Here is a 15,840-nt window from a genome sequence, read left to right as displayed (position 1 = left end):
TCCCGTCCCAGCAGCCCTCGGGCCTCGGTCCGGGCCGCCCCGCCCCGTGACGCACCCAGATTCTTGCACCTCGGCATCTGGCCTAGCAGGTGCTTGTGGGACGAAGCCCAGGGCAGAAAGGGGTTTCAGAGTGCGAGAGTCTAGGTCCTTCATTTTACAGATGAGGAAACCGAGGCCTCTTGCAGTTAAGTGTTTTGCCCGAGGTCACCAAGGTGGTAGTCGTAGTTTCTTGCGTCGCGCCGGGGCTTGAGCCTCCCCCGTGGTGACCAGTGCCCAAGGAGGGAGGACGAGACCTCCGGCCCCCGTGAGTTGCTCGTCCCGTTTCTTCCTGCGATGCCTCCAGACCTCTCTTCTCCGGGGATGCTGCTGAGTCTTCTCTGATCAGGAATGTGGGCGAGCTGTAGCGCAGGCCGCCCTTCTCCTCCCCGGCCCTGCCTTCCAAAGACTGCCCTTCCCAGGAAGAGGGAGCTTTGACAAGGTGGGAATGGCCCCGGCGTTCTGGCCGGCTCAGGCTGGACAGGTAAGTAACTTTTCTCTTTTTACCAAACGGGTTTTTAGGGGTGGACAGGTGTGCAGTGTCCAGAGGGCCGGACCTGAGTTCAGATGTGGCCTCAGATACTCTCTTGACCTCTGTTTCCCTATCTGTGAAACGAGGATAATGGTAACACCTGTTTCTCAGGGGTGTTGTAAGAATCAGATGAGGTAATAATCCGTAAAGCCTTTAGCACAGCGTCCGGCACCTAATAGGCACTATATAAATGTTAATTATTATTATTATTATTGATGCAAATAGAGTGCTTGGCTAAAACTTATAGATAAATTTAAGGGAAGCATTGCGTGTAGATTTATGGGAATGGTTACTGATAATACACATGTGCTACACTTAAGTCTTTTGGGTAAAGGAGAAAAAGCTATGTTGAGTGTTGATATAATAAACAGATTTGAATTGGTATAAATTATACAGTTAGGAAGAAATTGAAAGGGTAGGTATTATTCTTTGGAAATAATATTTTGATTATTAATGGAGAATGATTATATTGTATGACTTGAAATTAATATTTGGAGTACAGTGGATGATTGTGCCTTTACTTACATGTATGTCGATGATATAAAAAATATGATTTGGATGTTTCAGCATGCCTCAGTTGTACTCCTTGAGGAAGTGATTTGTGAGAACTATAGAACAAGAGATAGACTGATAAGATGGAAAGAGCACTGGTTCTGAGTCAGAAAACCTGGATTCATCCCAGTCCTGGTACTTTACTAGCTGGATGACTATGAGCATTTCACTTAGCCTTCTTATGATTCATTTTTCTCGTTTATCAAATAAGTCAGTCAGCAAGTACTTATTATTTACTTGCCATATGCAAAGTATTGTGGATGTGGGGATATATGAGGACAACTACTTGTAAGGAAAGTACTTTGAAATATCTAAAAATTGCAATAAAATAATGAGTTGTTGTTATTGTTGGATTTAGTACAAAATAAGCTACACAATGGGCACTCAGTAAGCCTTTGACTTGGAACACTCAGAAGCATGTACTTGTTAGACCCACTTTTTACAATTCCTGCCTTGCCTCAAAAAATGGTCTTTAGATAAGGAGGAATATGTTTGATGCTTCAGGAATCTGTGACATTCACTGATGTGGCTGTGGATTTCACCTTGGAAGAGTGGGCACACCTGGACCATTCCCAGAAAGAGCTGTATAAGGATGTGATGTTGGAGAACTATAAAAACCTGCTATGCCTTGGTATGGACATCTGTCCCCTTTGATGCAAATTGTGCCTATCAAAGTGATTTTTTTACTTTCTTTACTACTAAATCCTATGAAGTTCTTTTAATAATTAAGTTATTTGGTGTGCTGAGAGAGATCAGAGATTGCTTAAGTCGTTTGTAGCTGAAAGAGGTTACTTCTCTCTGTTCATAACTGGATATTGGTAGTTTGTATTATACCTGAGGATCTTCCCACTCTCTGTTCCTTCAGATTCTCCCTTAAAGTTTTAGTGGAGATACTTGAAGAAAAGTTTCCCAGACTCTAGGGAGGTATTCAGTCAAACGAACTAACCTTTTCCTGAGCCTAAATCCATGCTTTTATGCTCTTCCTTCCCTGCTCAATCTCCCTGGCCATACTACCCAGTAACATAAATCAGTGATCCTTTGTACCATTCTTTCCACCTTCCTAGCATGCCATCTTTTACCTGAAGTGAGAAGGGCTTTCTATCCCTAGTACTTTCCCATTTCCAATGAGCAGGACTTGAAGTTTCCAAACCAGATGTGATCTCCCAGTTGGAACAAGGGGATGCACCATGGATGTCAGAGGGAGAAGTCCCAAGAAGGATCTGTCCAGGTGAGTGAGTAAAAACTCAGAAGGTGAGAGCTATTTCATGCAGCAAGCAGTTCATTTAGGGACAGGGAAGTCTCAATTATCTGGCATGAGCTGTCTTCATTAAGTCTCATCTTCACTTTAGCGAATCATTTTTTTGTGATGTCTCCACATTCATTGCTTCTGGCTGTAGAGGAAGAGATGTCTTGAGTCGACTTTAACTTTTCTCTGGAGTTACCATACTTAGTGACCATTTTCCCACCAATCTTCCTATAACCATCCATTTTAAAAAGTGTATGTTTAACAAAATAAAAATGTCCTATTTACCTCCATACCTTCTTGAATCTTTTTCTTTTGTTTTTTTTGGGAATGATGTTGCTACTCTTTTTTTTTTTATCTCTTAGTGTGTTCTGGATTTCCTTTTTTTCTGTATCAAATCAGTTCACCATGTATTTATTAAGCACCTACTTGGTTCAGGGCACCGTGCTTTTAGACTGTAGGTAGACAAAGACAAAAAAGAAACATCCCTGCTGTTCAGGAGCATATCTTCTCTTGGGGGCACACTGAATATATGCAAAGGATGTTCAAATAACTGCAAAGAAATTCCAAGTTCTGCAGAGCACTAATGGGGATGAGAGTGATGGGGATCAGGAATAGTTTAATGTAGGAGAGGATATCTCAGCTGTACTTTGAAGGAAGCTCAGGCTTCTAAGAATCTTTGGGAAAGAGGAGGAAGGAAATAAGCATTTATATAGTGCTTGCTATGTGCCAGGCCCTGTGCTAAGCACTTTACAGCTATCTCATTTGATCCTTATAATAACCTTTCAAGGTAAGTGCTGTTATTGTCTTCAGTTTGCAGTTCACCAAACTTGAGGGAAACAGATTAAATGACTTGTCCAGGATCACACAGCTAGTAAGTACCTGAGGCTGGATTTTAACTCAGGTCTTCTTGAATCCTGGCTAAATACTGTATCCACTTTGCCACTTAGCTGGACATTTCAGAATGAGGGGCTTTGCCAAGAAAAAGAGGGAGGACAGTGTGAATAATGAACAGCTAGTAGGCTAATTTGACTAGAAAGGTATACATAAAGTGAAATAATATAAATTAAGACTGTAAAGGTAGGTAGGACCCATAGCATTGAGGATTTTAAATACCGGGCTCAGGATTTTTATTTTTTATCCTGGAAGCAACAGAAATCCTTAGTGGTAAGGATTTTTGGGTAAGGGAGTGACATGGTCAAATCTGTTTTAGGAATATCAGTTTGGCAGCTGTGTGGAAGTTGGTTTGGAGAGAGGAGACACTAGATTTAGGGAGACTAATTAGATTATGATGATCCAGGTGCCAGATAATGAGGGCTCTATCTAGGGTAGTAGTTAATGTGAGTGAATAAAAGGAAGGGACAGACACAAAAGGTGTTGTGGTGGTGCTATGGAGACAAAACTTGCTACTGATTTTATTTTAAATTTTCTTTATTATGAATTTAAGCATAAACTTTTAGTATTTAGAGAACTGAAAAGAGGATTGTACGTGAAAGTGAACTAAGTACATTATTGATTTAACATGATAGTAACAGAACTGTCCTTGTCTGTGTTTTCCTCAAAATCTGCTTATCCTCTTATCTATGTATTTTACTAATGTTTTATTGATAATTTTTTCTCTATTTTTCCCTCATTCACTGTTACTGCTTTCCTTTTTAACAAAAGAGTATAACAAAACTACATAAGCAAAACAAAACTACACATTGGCCGTGTCTGATAATGTATTTCACATTCAATACTTCTGGTCCATCACCTCACTGTCAAGAGATGGGAAGCATTCATCATCAGTCTTCTGAAGACATGATTGGTCATTACTTGATTAGAGTTAAGTCTTTCAAAGTTTTCCTTTATGGTAATCATTGTATAAATTGTTCCCCTAGGTCTTCTCACTTTACTCTGCATCAGTCCATATGAATCTTTTTCTGGTTCTTTGAATACTTTCTATTTATCATTTCTTTTGGTATAATAAAATTCTATTAAATTTATATATAATTTATTCATCCATCCTCCAACTGATGGCTATCCACTTTTTTCCCAGTTCTTTACTATGACAAAAAGTATTGTGAAAATTCATCATAATCTCCCCTGAGATTCAAGATAGGGAGTTTCACATTGGAATAATTCCTTCACCTTCATCCTCGTGTCTTTTTTTTTTGTTTTAAAACTTCTCTCATAATCAACTCATTTTCTTGCCTCAGTAGAGCAATTCAACATTCATTAATTGAGCGCCTAAGTTTGGGGCACCGTGCTAGAAACTTTCGGATATACAAATATGAAACCAAAGCAATCTGTCCTATTCTGTTGGGGAGTGGGTGAAGAAAAACAAATACACAGTTAAGTAAATGCAAAGGAATTTGAGGAGAGAAAGTCTTAATAATAGGGGGAGGGATTATGGAAAGCTTTATAGTAGAAATGACCGCAGATTGAACCTTGGTAGAAGAAAAAAATTCTGCCAGTTGTAGGTGATAAGTAAGTACATTTCAGGTTTGTGAAGAACTGGTAAGCATTCATAGAATCCTCCGGAAAATGAAATGTTGAGTTCTGTGAATTTGTATTAATTTGGTTGCTTTTATATCTAAATATGTATTTACATATATACACATATATACATATGTTGTGTATATACATATACATATACACATACACATACATGTACATGAAGTGGAGTGTTGTGGGTGCGGTTGTGGTTTGTCCTTCATTCTCAAAAAGGACCCATAACTTGCAGTTGACTTTGATTTGAGTGAGGGAGGACTATGCAAAGTCACCAGCCTCACTTTCTCCTCAAGAGCCATCTGGATCCAGTGGCCAGATAGGTTTACTGGCTAGATTTCTTTTTCAAACACCAAGCCTTAAACTGATTCTGAATCTCTTGGATTAGAATAGGTCACTGCCCAAGCACCACTTAATGGTTATTTTTTGGGGCCCCCCTGGTTCAGAGGGAATCTAAATAGTAACTATTTCTCTTTTGGGAAGCAATCCTGAGCATCTTCCCCTCCTGTTTTGAGTTTTTTTTTTTTTGATTAAAGGGGCCATCTCTTGACTCACTTCTTGCCTATTCACTGAATGGGTGTTGCCTCACTTAAAGTGAGAACCTGGAAAGACTTTAGCTTAAAAGGGCCAGCATCTCCCGCTGCATCCTGGGCCATCTCTAGTCGTCTTGATGAAGGGGATAAAATTAGCCTGGAAAGGTGGGTTTGGGCTGGTTGTTGAGCACCTTAAATATTTGGTCAAGGAGATTGCATTCTATTTCAGAGGTAGTAAGGAACCATTGAAGGTTTTTGAGTAGGGCGGTGACGTAGAAATAATTAGGTAGAAATGACATTTATATAACAATTTTAGGTTTGCAGAGTGCTTTGTGTACTTTATTTCATTTGAACCACATAACACCCCTCTCATGTAAGTACTGTAGGTCCTATCTGCCTTTTATAGGTTAGGAAACAAAGTCTAAGAGAGGTTAAGTAACTTGCTCAGTTTTACATAGCTGGTAAATGTTAGAGGCAAGCTTTGTACCCAGGTCTCTCAGAATCCAATTGAAGTGCTCTTGTGAATTATAACTTGAAGTTGTTGATGTTGCAGAATAATTAATCTGATGGCCATTTGTGGAATGGAGTGGAAATGGAAAGAAAAGGAAAGCAGGGAGATCAGTTTGTATTCTGTTTCAGTACTGCTGATGTGACGTGGTGAGGGCTTTGATTTATTGTGCCGTGAGAAATGATGACTATGAGGAATTCAGAGAAATTTGAGAAGACGTGTATGAACTAATACAAAGTGAAATTAGCAGAGCCAGGAGAACAATTTATATGATACCTATGATAATGTAAAAAAAATTGAAAAACTTCAGAACATTGATTAATACAGTGACTAATTATGACTTATTAAGATTAATGACGAAGCATGATGATACTTGTTACAAGAGAGAGCTCTTTGGGAGTGGAGTCAGTGGGAAATGACAGTGATGTAAAGAAAGAGTGATAAAATATTAAAAGAAAAAAATCAGGTGTTGGGCTGTAGAAACTCCTAAGATTTCTTCTAGCCTAGTCATTATTATATGTATGAGGCAGCCTATCTGATATTAGATGGTTCTTATTGTGGAAATGTTAAACTTTTGTGTTTAGCTGAAAGTGGCTTCTCTTTGAATTTTCACCCATTGTTTCCAGTTCTGCTATTTAGAATGACACATACTTAGTATTTAAATGTATCTGTAATCTTATTGATTCATTAGCCTCTTTCAACAATGCAGATTACAATCCATGGATTCCTGCCCATCCTATGTGATTCTCATCCATATCTTCCCCAAATATTGCTATAGGAGGTCCTATTTAAGAATGATACTGTTTTGATTATATCAAACCCCGAAACATTGCAGAACCTCTTGGAAGAGATCTTTAATTACTCAAAGGAATTTGGCCTGTCCATACACACAAGAAAGACCAAATGTTTATAGCCCAGATATCAATAATATGCATGTCTTTTGACAGTCAATACAGAAGTACAAATATAGAATACATATTTAAGTATATTTCTTTTAAAAATAAGTTTTGATACTTTTTCATCTTTTTAATTACTAATTTCCAGATACAGACTGTCCATCTCCCTCCCAGTGACTATATCTAATACTTCATCCCCATTGTTTCCCAATCTCTCAGCTCAGAGGACTGGGGTATATTTCTTATCTCTTTTTGAAGACAAAGATTGATTATTCAAGTTACTCTGAATTCATCTTTTTAGTGTTCTTTTCATTATCATAGTCATTATGCATATGTTTTTCTTCTGCTTCACTCTGCATCATTTTATATATGTCTTCCCATGTTTTTCTAAATTCCATATATCTGTCATTATTTACTATACAATAACATCATTCCATTCTATTCATGTACCATAATTGACTCAACCATTTCCCAGTTGATAGGTACATGCTTCATTTCTAATTATTTACTATCAAAAAAGGTGTTACTAGCAATATTTTAGTATACATGGGGACATTCCTTGTGTCATTGATCTTTAAAGTAACTGTCCAGCATAGTTGCTTTCATAATAACAGTGGCTAGTATTTGTGTAGTGTTTTAAACTTTGCAAAATATTTCATGAACATTATTTCATTTTATCTTCACTAGAATACTGGAAGATAGGTTCTGTTACTCTCATCCCTATTTACAGATGAGGAAACTGAGGCAGACAGTGGTTAAGTGACTTACCTAGGGTCACATAGCTAATAAATGTCTGATACTGGGTTTGTGCTCAAGTCTCCATGACTCCAAGTCTAGCATTCTCTTTACTGTGCTGACATTTTTGTGGGGAGGCAAAATGGAAAAGAGAAATGGACTTGGAGACAGTAGTCTTCAATTTGATTTCTATCTTTGACACTCATTAGTGATGTGATTACTAAATCATTCAAAGCCTGAGTTTTTGAAAAAAAAAATAGTAACTGCCCCACCTTGTGTTTAACTTTTCATGATCCCATTTGGGGTTTTCTTGGCAAAGATACTGGAATAGTTTGCCATTTCCTTCTCTGTTTCATTTTACAGATGAGGAACTGAGGCAAACAGGGTTAAGTGATTTGCACAGAAACACACTGTAAGTATCTGAGGCCAGATTTGAACTCAGGAAGATGAGTCTTTTTGACTTCAGACCTGGCACTCTTGCTACCACCTAGCTGCCCAAGCGTTGTGGTGAAGATCAAATGAGAGAAATAGTGAAAAGCTTTTTAAACACTATATTTTACTACATCTGTGTGAGGTGGAAGTATTCTTATTTGTTTTAAGCTTTAATGTTTGGCAATAATTTTTCTTAATGAAGTATAGAAGTGAGAATTAAATGTAGAGTAGTTTCTTTTTTTCTAGCAGAGGAAACAATGTACATTAATATTTCTTATTTCTTTCAGATTGGAAGACTAGACCTGAAACCAAGGAATCAGCTGTACAACTGGTTATTTCTATAGAAGAATCATCCCAGGGAAGATTCAGAAGGGATGATCCACGTGTTTTCAAATTGGGAGAAGCTTGGGAATGTGATGCCATGTTAGAGAGGCAACGGAGTAATGAAGAGAAACATTGTAGGCAAGTAAAAATCATTCAGAAGAAACAATCACCAAACATTTATTAAATGTTTACTATGTGCCAGGTTCTAGGGATACCAGAAAAATGGTCCCTACCATCAAGGAACTTACTTTTCTGTCACAATGTACGTGTATATAAGTATATATAAAAGGTAATTTTTTTGCAGGTAAGACTAGCAGCTGTGGAGGGTAAAATGGGAATCTGGAAATGTTTCATGTAGATGGTAAAGCTTGAGCTGAATTTTGAAGGAAACTAAGGAGTTTCAGAGACAGATGTGAGGAGGGAATACCTTCTGGGCATGGGGAACAGCTTATGCAAAGGCAGAGATTGAAGATGGAGTTGTGTAAGGAACATTAAAAAAGCCCATTTAGCTGGATGACACAGTGTTTGGAAGGGAATAATGAAAGGGAATAAGGCTAGAAAAGCAAATGGGAGCCATATTGAGAAGTGTTTTATTGCCAAACAGGAATTTGTATTTCATGATAGTGGTAATGGGAAGCCACTGAAGTAGAAAAACTCCAAAAAGTGAGAAGCCATGAGTGTAATAAATATAACAGAAACTTCCGTTTAGGGTCATTCCTTTTTCTACAACCAAGAGTTCCTATAAGAATCTCTATAAATATGATATAAACAGAAAGAGGTTCAGCTATTATTCACCTTAAGCAGATATAATAGAATCTGCTTAAAAGGTGTTTCATGCTTTTAAATAATATGAGAAATCTTTCCATTATAATTGAGGTCTTGTTCAATATTCTAGGAAGCATACTGGAGAGAAACCTAATGAATGTGAGAGAGCCATCAGTCACAGTGCACCCTTTATTTCCCATCACAGAATTCATACTGCGGAGGAACTCTTTAATTATAATGAATGCAGAGAAACTTTAGGTCAAAATACACAACTCACTTGCCATCAGAGGATTTCTAATGGACAGAAACCCCATAAATGTAATGACTGTGGCAAGACCTCTCTGAGAACACAGTTAATTAGACATCAGACAAGTCATAATGGAGAGAAACCTTATAAATGTGCTGAATGTGGAAAAGCCTTCTGCCAGAGCACACAACTTACTCAACATCAGACAGTCCATACTGGAGACAAACCTTATGAATGTATCAGATGTGGTAAGGCCTTCCGCCGGAGTGCACACCTTGCTGAACATCAGACAATTCACACTGGAGAAAAACCCCATGAATGTAATGAATGTGGGAAAGTCTTCAGTCATAGATCGTCCCTTACTTACCATCACAGAATTCATACTGGAGAAAAGCCCTATAAATGTAATGAATGTGGGAAGGCCTTCCGTCAAAGAACACAGCTTACTCGACATCAGACAATTCATACTGGAGAGAGACCTTATGAATGCAATGAATGTGGGAAATCCTTCCGCCTAAGCACACAACTCACTAGACATCAGGCCATTCATATGGGAGAGAAACCTTATGAATGTAGTGAATGTGGTAAGGCCTTTCATCAGAGTACACAGCTTAGTCGACATCAGACAATTCATAATGGAGAGAAACCTTATGAATGTAATGAATGTGGAAAGGCCTTCCGCCAGATCACACACCTTACTGAACATCAAATAATTCATACTGGAGAGAAACCCTACAAATGTAATGAATGTGGAAAGGCCTTCCGCTGGAACACACAGCGTACTCGGCATCAGACAATTCATAATGGAGAGAAACCTTATGAATGTAACAAGTGTGGGAAGGCCTTCCGCCAGAAAACACAGCTTACTCGACATCAGACAATTCATACGGGAGAGAAACCTTATGAATGTAATGAATGTGGGAAAGCCTTCCGTCTGAGCACCCAGCTTACTCAACATCATATAAGTCATACTGGAGAAAAACCTTATGAATGTAGTGAATGTGGGAAGGCCTTCCGGTGGAGTACTCAACGCACTCGGCATCAGACAATGCATAATGGACAGAAACCTTACGGATGTGGAAAAAGCTTCTGTGAGAAAAAACATCTTACTCAACATCAAACAAGTCACATTGGTGAGACATCTGCTAAACATAATAAATATGAACAAGCTTTCTTCCAGAGAGGACAGCATACTCAACGTCAGACAATTCTTAATAAAGAAATCACATTTAGGTAATATATGGGGGATGGTTTTCCACCAAAGCATACAGCTTACTCTGCATCAAATGGTTCATCCTGGAAAGAAACTTCTGTGAATGTGATAAATATAAAAAAACCACACTTTTACTTAAAAAATCAGAATTTATACTGATGGCAGACTCCACAAATGTAAAATGGGAAGGCATACTGATTCTGTACATATGTTGCTGAATATCAGAATTCATCTTTGAGTAAACATAAATTAATGAATTAGAAAACTTCACAGTTCATCTTTTCCATTATGGAATTCATACTGGTATGAGAGCGCATAAATATAATGAATGTAGGAAGATCTTTAATTGGAGCATATCGTTCATTAAACATCAGAAAATTTATGCTGGAGAGAAGCCTTAATGAGGTAAATCCTTGTGAATATAATTAATGTAGGGATTTCAAACAGAGGACTTATTCAAAATAGGAAAATTTATACTAAAGAAAAGCACTAAAATTAAGCCAACCTATACAGCATCAGTTCCAACCATCTTACTCTTTCATAATCCCTGGCCACCCCCAACTCCTAGCCTCTTAGTTTACTGAAAACAGCAATTTCACAGGCGCTCCTTCATCTTCTTTCCTCAAAAACTCACAAAATCATTACCCACTCTTTTCTTTCTTTCTAGAAGTGGTACCTAATTTCTCTTCCTGCACCTTTGATGTTTTCTCCTTTGAGGCCTTTACTTCAGCAATTGTCCTCTTGTGCACCTTCAGTTTTTCCCTTTCTACTAGTTCCTTCCCAGTTGTATACAGACATATTTGTTCAGGTCTCTCTAGTACAAAAACAAGGCCCGTGACACTACTTTATTTTGATACTATCCCATTTTTCTCTTTGTTAAACTTACCAGAATCTTAGGTGGCTAGGTGGTGCAGTGAGTGAGAAGAACACTGAACCAGGAATAAGGAAGACCTGAATTCAGATACAGCTATGTACTCTGGGCAGGTCACTTAACCTCTGTCTGCCTCAATTTCTTCATCTATAAAATGAGGATAATGATAAGCACCTACCTCCCAGGATTGCTGTAAGGCTAAAATGAGATAATATTTGTTAAAGTGCTTTGCAAACCTTAAAACAGTATGTAAATGCTAGCTATTATCATCCCTATTATTAGCTCAAAAAAAATAATTTGCTTACTGCTTCCACCTCTTTACTATTCATGATCTCCTCAACAACTTGTAATCTGGTTTCTGTCCTAATAACCACTCTATCAAAACTACATTCTCATGAGTAACCAATATTGTGCTAATGTTCAAATTTGGTGTCTTTTTTATTTTTTGCAGTGCTTACAGAGATAAAAAATGAAATACTCAACAATGTTGATCCTTTCTTTTTTATACCTTAATTTTGTTTTCAAAAACATTAAATTGTATTTCTTCTTCTCTTACATCTTTAAACTTCCTTTGCTCTTATGAACTAGAGACTTTCTTTTTTCAACCTTATAAGGTAGATTTTCAACATGGTTTTGTATTTAATAGTAGATTGCATTTATATAGCACATTAAGATTTCCAAAATGTTTTACAAATGTCTTATTTTATCCTCACAACAACTCTGAAAGATAGGTGCTTTTATTATCCCGACTTTATAGATGAGGAAACTGAGGAAGGCAGAGGTTAAGTGGCTTGCCCAAGGTCCCACAGCTACTGTGTATCTTAGACTAGATTTGATCTTAGGTCTTCATTGACTCTAGGTCCGGCACACAGCCCATCTCTTTTCTTTATATGTGGTCTTTGGGGAATTTTATTAACATGTCTAAGAAACTGAGTTTTTATTTCTAGTTCTTGTCACTCCAGACAAATATTTCCCATCTACCTGTACTGCATTTGATTTCACTGTTTCTGTCAAAGGCACCATCATTCACCCCAGGCTCCCAGATTTTAAAACCTTGGTGTTATTAGTTCTTTCCATCACATTTCAAGTTACCAAGTCCTGCTAATTTTACTTGGAGAGTATTTCTTATGTCATCACACTCCTCCTTATTCTTGCTGCTGCCATTGCAGTACAAGTTTCTATCTCCTGTCTAGGCTTCTGCAATAGCCAACTTCTTTCATGTACTTCCCCTTTTTCCCCCTAATTCATCCTTCCTACTACTGCTAGTTATGGAGAGAGAGAGAGAGAGAGAGAGAGAGAGAGTTATACTTATTTGTCTGTTCAAAATCTCTTGCAGATTCCTATAGCTCACAGAGTAATCTTCAAATCCCTTTGTCATTTAAATTTCTCTGAAATCTAGTGCCTGTCACTCTGGTTCAACCAAACTAGACATACTTGCCTTACCCCATACATATCTTGTTATTTTTCGCCTTCTTCCCTTTGCTCATGGAGTTCCTTATGTCTGGAATATCCTCATCACTCAATTTCACTTGTATTCTTACGGATGCTTTAAGACCAAACTCAAATCTCCCTTCTTAATTACTTTAGTTGGTAATGGCCCTTTCCCCACACAGAACTTACAAAGCACTATGTTTGCACTAATAAATTGTTTTGTAATGTTATTTGTTTGTATCTCATTTATTAGAATGTAAGCTCTGTGTGGGCAGAAACTGTGTCTTATCTAGCTTTTGTATCCTTTCAAGATCTGGCCCGAGGTTGCACACTATTTATATAATAAATTGCTTATTGAATTCAACTGAATTGACTGTTGGGAGAGAGGTTTCATTTGAATTATACACCTTGTTGAACATTAGTGAATTTGTTGTGGAGAGAAATTTTATAAATAAATCATTGGCTACTTAAACTTCCTATTTCCGGTGTCCCATTGAACTTTGACTTTTTGAAAAATGCTCTTTGTTTTCTAAATCAGTTCTTCCATCACAAAAAAAAACCCTACCATTTTCTTAGTGTACCTAAGTGTAATTTAGTTTATTCTTTTTGCTTAAATAATCTTTTATTTTGTAACCTTTTTGACATTGGTTGGCAAATTTTGGGTTGTGATCAGAAATTTATTTATAAGCAAGCTGCATGCATTTTAATTGTGCAGTCACATTATATTTAGTGATTTATCTAAGCCTGCTTGAAATGACACTTTGGAAATGTACATATTACTTACTAGTTTCTTATGCATTGCTAGCAATAGGCCTGTGATCCACTTTGCCAAATTCATTTATGCTATTTATTTAGTGAAAACTTTAAATCTCAAGCATCCCCTTGTCCAGAAGGCTCCATGTTGGATTTCTTGGTCATAAATTATACCAGGTCTGTCCAAAATGTGGCCTGCGGGCCATCTGCAGTGCGATTTATGCAGCTTGCCTACAAGCATAGAAATTTACATAAGTGCTTTTAGTAAAGGAAGCTGAGAGACCGCAGCAGAGCTGTCACTAAAATGGCAAATCAAAATATATTGTCTATTGTTTCAATAAAAACCTAAGGTTGGACAGCCCTGAATTATACCATCATCCTATTTCCTTTATATTTGTTCTTATAATGAAGGGGGAGTAAAAAAGATACTTTGCGTCCTTCAGCTCCCCTGCAGGGAACCCTCTCTTTTCCCATACTGTCTGAAATGTCATAGAGAATAGTGTTTGGAGAGGGAGGCAGTGGAGAAGGAAGTAGGAGGTAATTTTGGAGAAGGGAGCAATAATGGTAAATATCTGGGTTTGTAAGGTGTCACAGTGAACATTCCATTCCCCTCCCCCCAATTTCCCTTTCCTTGTGGGTAGAAGAATTAGTTGTTTTTCCACATCTTGTTCTATCAATTGTGTGGTTACCCCACTGAGTGACTCCAGAGTTAGGGAGATATCCCGTCAAGTTAGAGCTTAAGAAAAACTCTAGCAATGCATTCCTCTATCAGGGAAGTAAAGATGCCTAGCCATGTGTAACCAGAGTGACCTTTGTTTTCTTTGAGTGACTCAGCTTACCTCATTGAGCCTTGCTGGGCGCTGGGGCTTCACTTCCGGGGCAGGAAGCCCAGAAACCATGCCAGGAAGAAGAGAACTTCCTGTGTGATGAGTCATGGGGCTGGCTGAGGGGAGGTGTTGACTCCAGAGCCACGCCCTATTGGGTGTTAACCTGGTCTATGCTAGGGGGAGAGGCCAACTCAAGAACCAATCGGCCCTGGTCATTCAGGCAGCACTTGATGATGTCAAAAACTATGAGGGGAGAGGACAGCTTGAAGAGCTCTTTCCTTTTCCGGTTGGTGTGGGAGCAGCAGGGAGCGTGACTCTGGGCCAGCCCTTGCTCTCAGGCTGAGCCCAGATGTTGGTAACTATGAATTGTATTGGGTCTGTCTGTTGATGTTTGTAATTTGTTTGTATTTTGGTTTTGAGGTTTGGGGTGCTGGTTTGTTTTCCCCCCAAACTAAATGAATGTTTTGAACTTCAGGGTGCTGGCTGTTTGTTCCCCTGAACTAGCTGACTGTAATCTGTATTTGGCCTGTCTGTTGATACTTGCCTGTATGCTCCCCTGAACTAACTGAATGCTGGTGTTTTTTTCCCCTGAGCTAAATGAATGTTGTCTGTATGCTAAGTGAATGCTGGATTAAAGTAAGCTGGTCAACCCCTTCACCGTGCTTTCCTTGTTTAAGCAGATGAAAAGAACCTGTGCTTTCCTGATGTGCCAGCAGCCTCTTGGGTGCTGGCTGTGGGGGGGATCTTACGCCCCCACAGGAGCTGCTAGCCGATTGTTAAAACACCATGGCCTGAAAAATACCTGTGCATTTATGCAAAGCCTTCTGTAGCCTCAGCCCGACCCTGGAAGAAGCCTCATTAGACCAGAAATTTTCTTGATAATTGCATCAGGTTCAGGGTAGTTGGGTTGTCAATAGGGAAAGACAGGGTGGCATAGTGGAAAGAGTTGTGAGGGCTGGATCTGAACCCTGCCTCCAGCCCTGTAACTGAGTAAAACAGTTAACATGTGAAGTTACTATCATCTGTAAAATGGCACAACAGTACTTGTACGAACTACTTCAATAGGCTGTGAAGAAAGTGTTTTACAATCCCTGAAGCAGTCTGGTAATGTGCTATTAGTGCTGGTTTCCTGCTGAAATATAAAACAAGTGGTTTGTCTTTGAATATTTCTGTCTTTGTCCCTTTTCACCCTACTGGTTTCCTCTTGTTGAGAAGACTGTCCTTTTTCTTATCCCTGTTGGTCTCTATTCAGATGTTAGTTGATACCTTAGGTGTTATACCTGGTAAATTTTAGTGGCTTCACAGTCTGGGCTGCTATATTTTCTTTTTTCTTTTTTTTTTTTTTTTTTTGCTTTTTTTGGCAGGGCAATTGGGGTTAAGTGACTTGCCCAAGGTCACACAGCTAGTACATGTGTCAAGTGTCTGAGGCCGGATTTGAACCCAGGTCCTCCT

General features: G+C 38.5%; 2 protein-coding genes across 2 annotated transcripts; both read left to right on the top strand.

Annotated features, from left to right (window-relative positions):
• Positions 1-227: 227 nt before the first annotated feature.
• On the top strand, positions 228-8,465 carry LOC118842607 (zinc finger protein 90 homolog). The gene is made up of 4 exons (XM_036750037.1): positions 228-520; positions 1,625-1,751; positions 2,253-2,348; positions 8,245-8,465. Exons 1-4 carry the CDS (start codon positions 485-487, stop codon positions 8,463-8,465), a joined length of 480 nt encoding a protein of 159 aa, XP_036605932.1. The 5' UTR covers positions 228-484.
• Positions 8,466-8,503: 38 nt separating this feature from the next.
• On the top strand, positions 8,504-10,681 carry LOC118842606 (zinc finger protein 501-like). The gene is made up of 2 exons (XM_036750036.1): positions 8,504-8,543; positions 9,158-10,681. The coding sequence occupies exons 1-2, from the start codon at positions 8,504-8,506 to the stop codon at positions 10,528-10,530; spliced, it is 1,413 nt and encodes a 470-aa protein (XP_036605931.1). The 3' UTR covers positions 10,531-10,681.
• Positions 10,682-15,840: the final 5,159 nt, after the last annotated feature.

The sequence above is a fragment of the Trichosurus vulpecula genome, chromosome 3 (genome assembly GCF_011100635.1).
Source record: "Trichosurus vulpecula isolate mTriVul1 chromosome 3, mTriVul1.pri, whole genome shotgun sequence".
NCBI lineage: Eukaryota > Metazoa > Chordata > Mammalia > Diprotodontia > Phalangeridae > Trichosurus > Trichosurus vulpecula.
The sequence above is the reverse complement of the archived record's forward strand: the minus strand, read 5'-3'. Positions and strand labels throughout refer to the sequence as shown.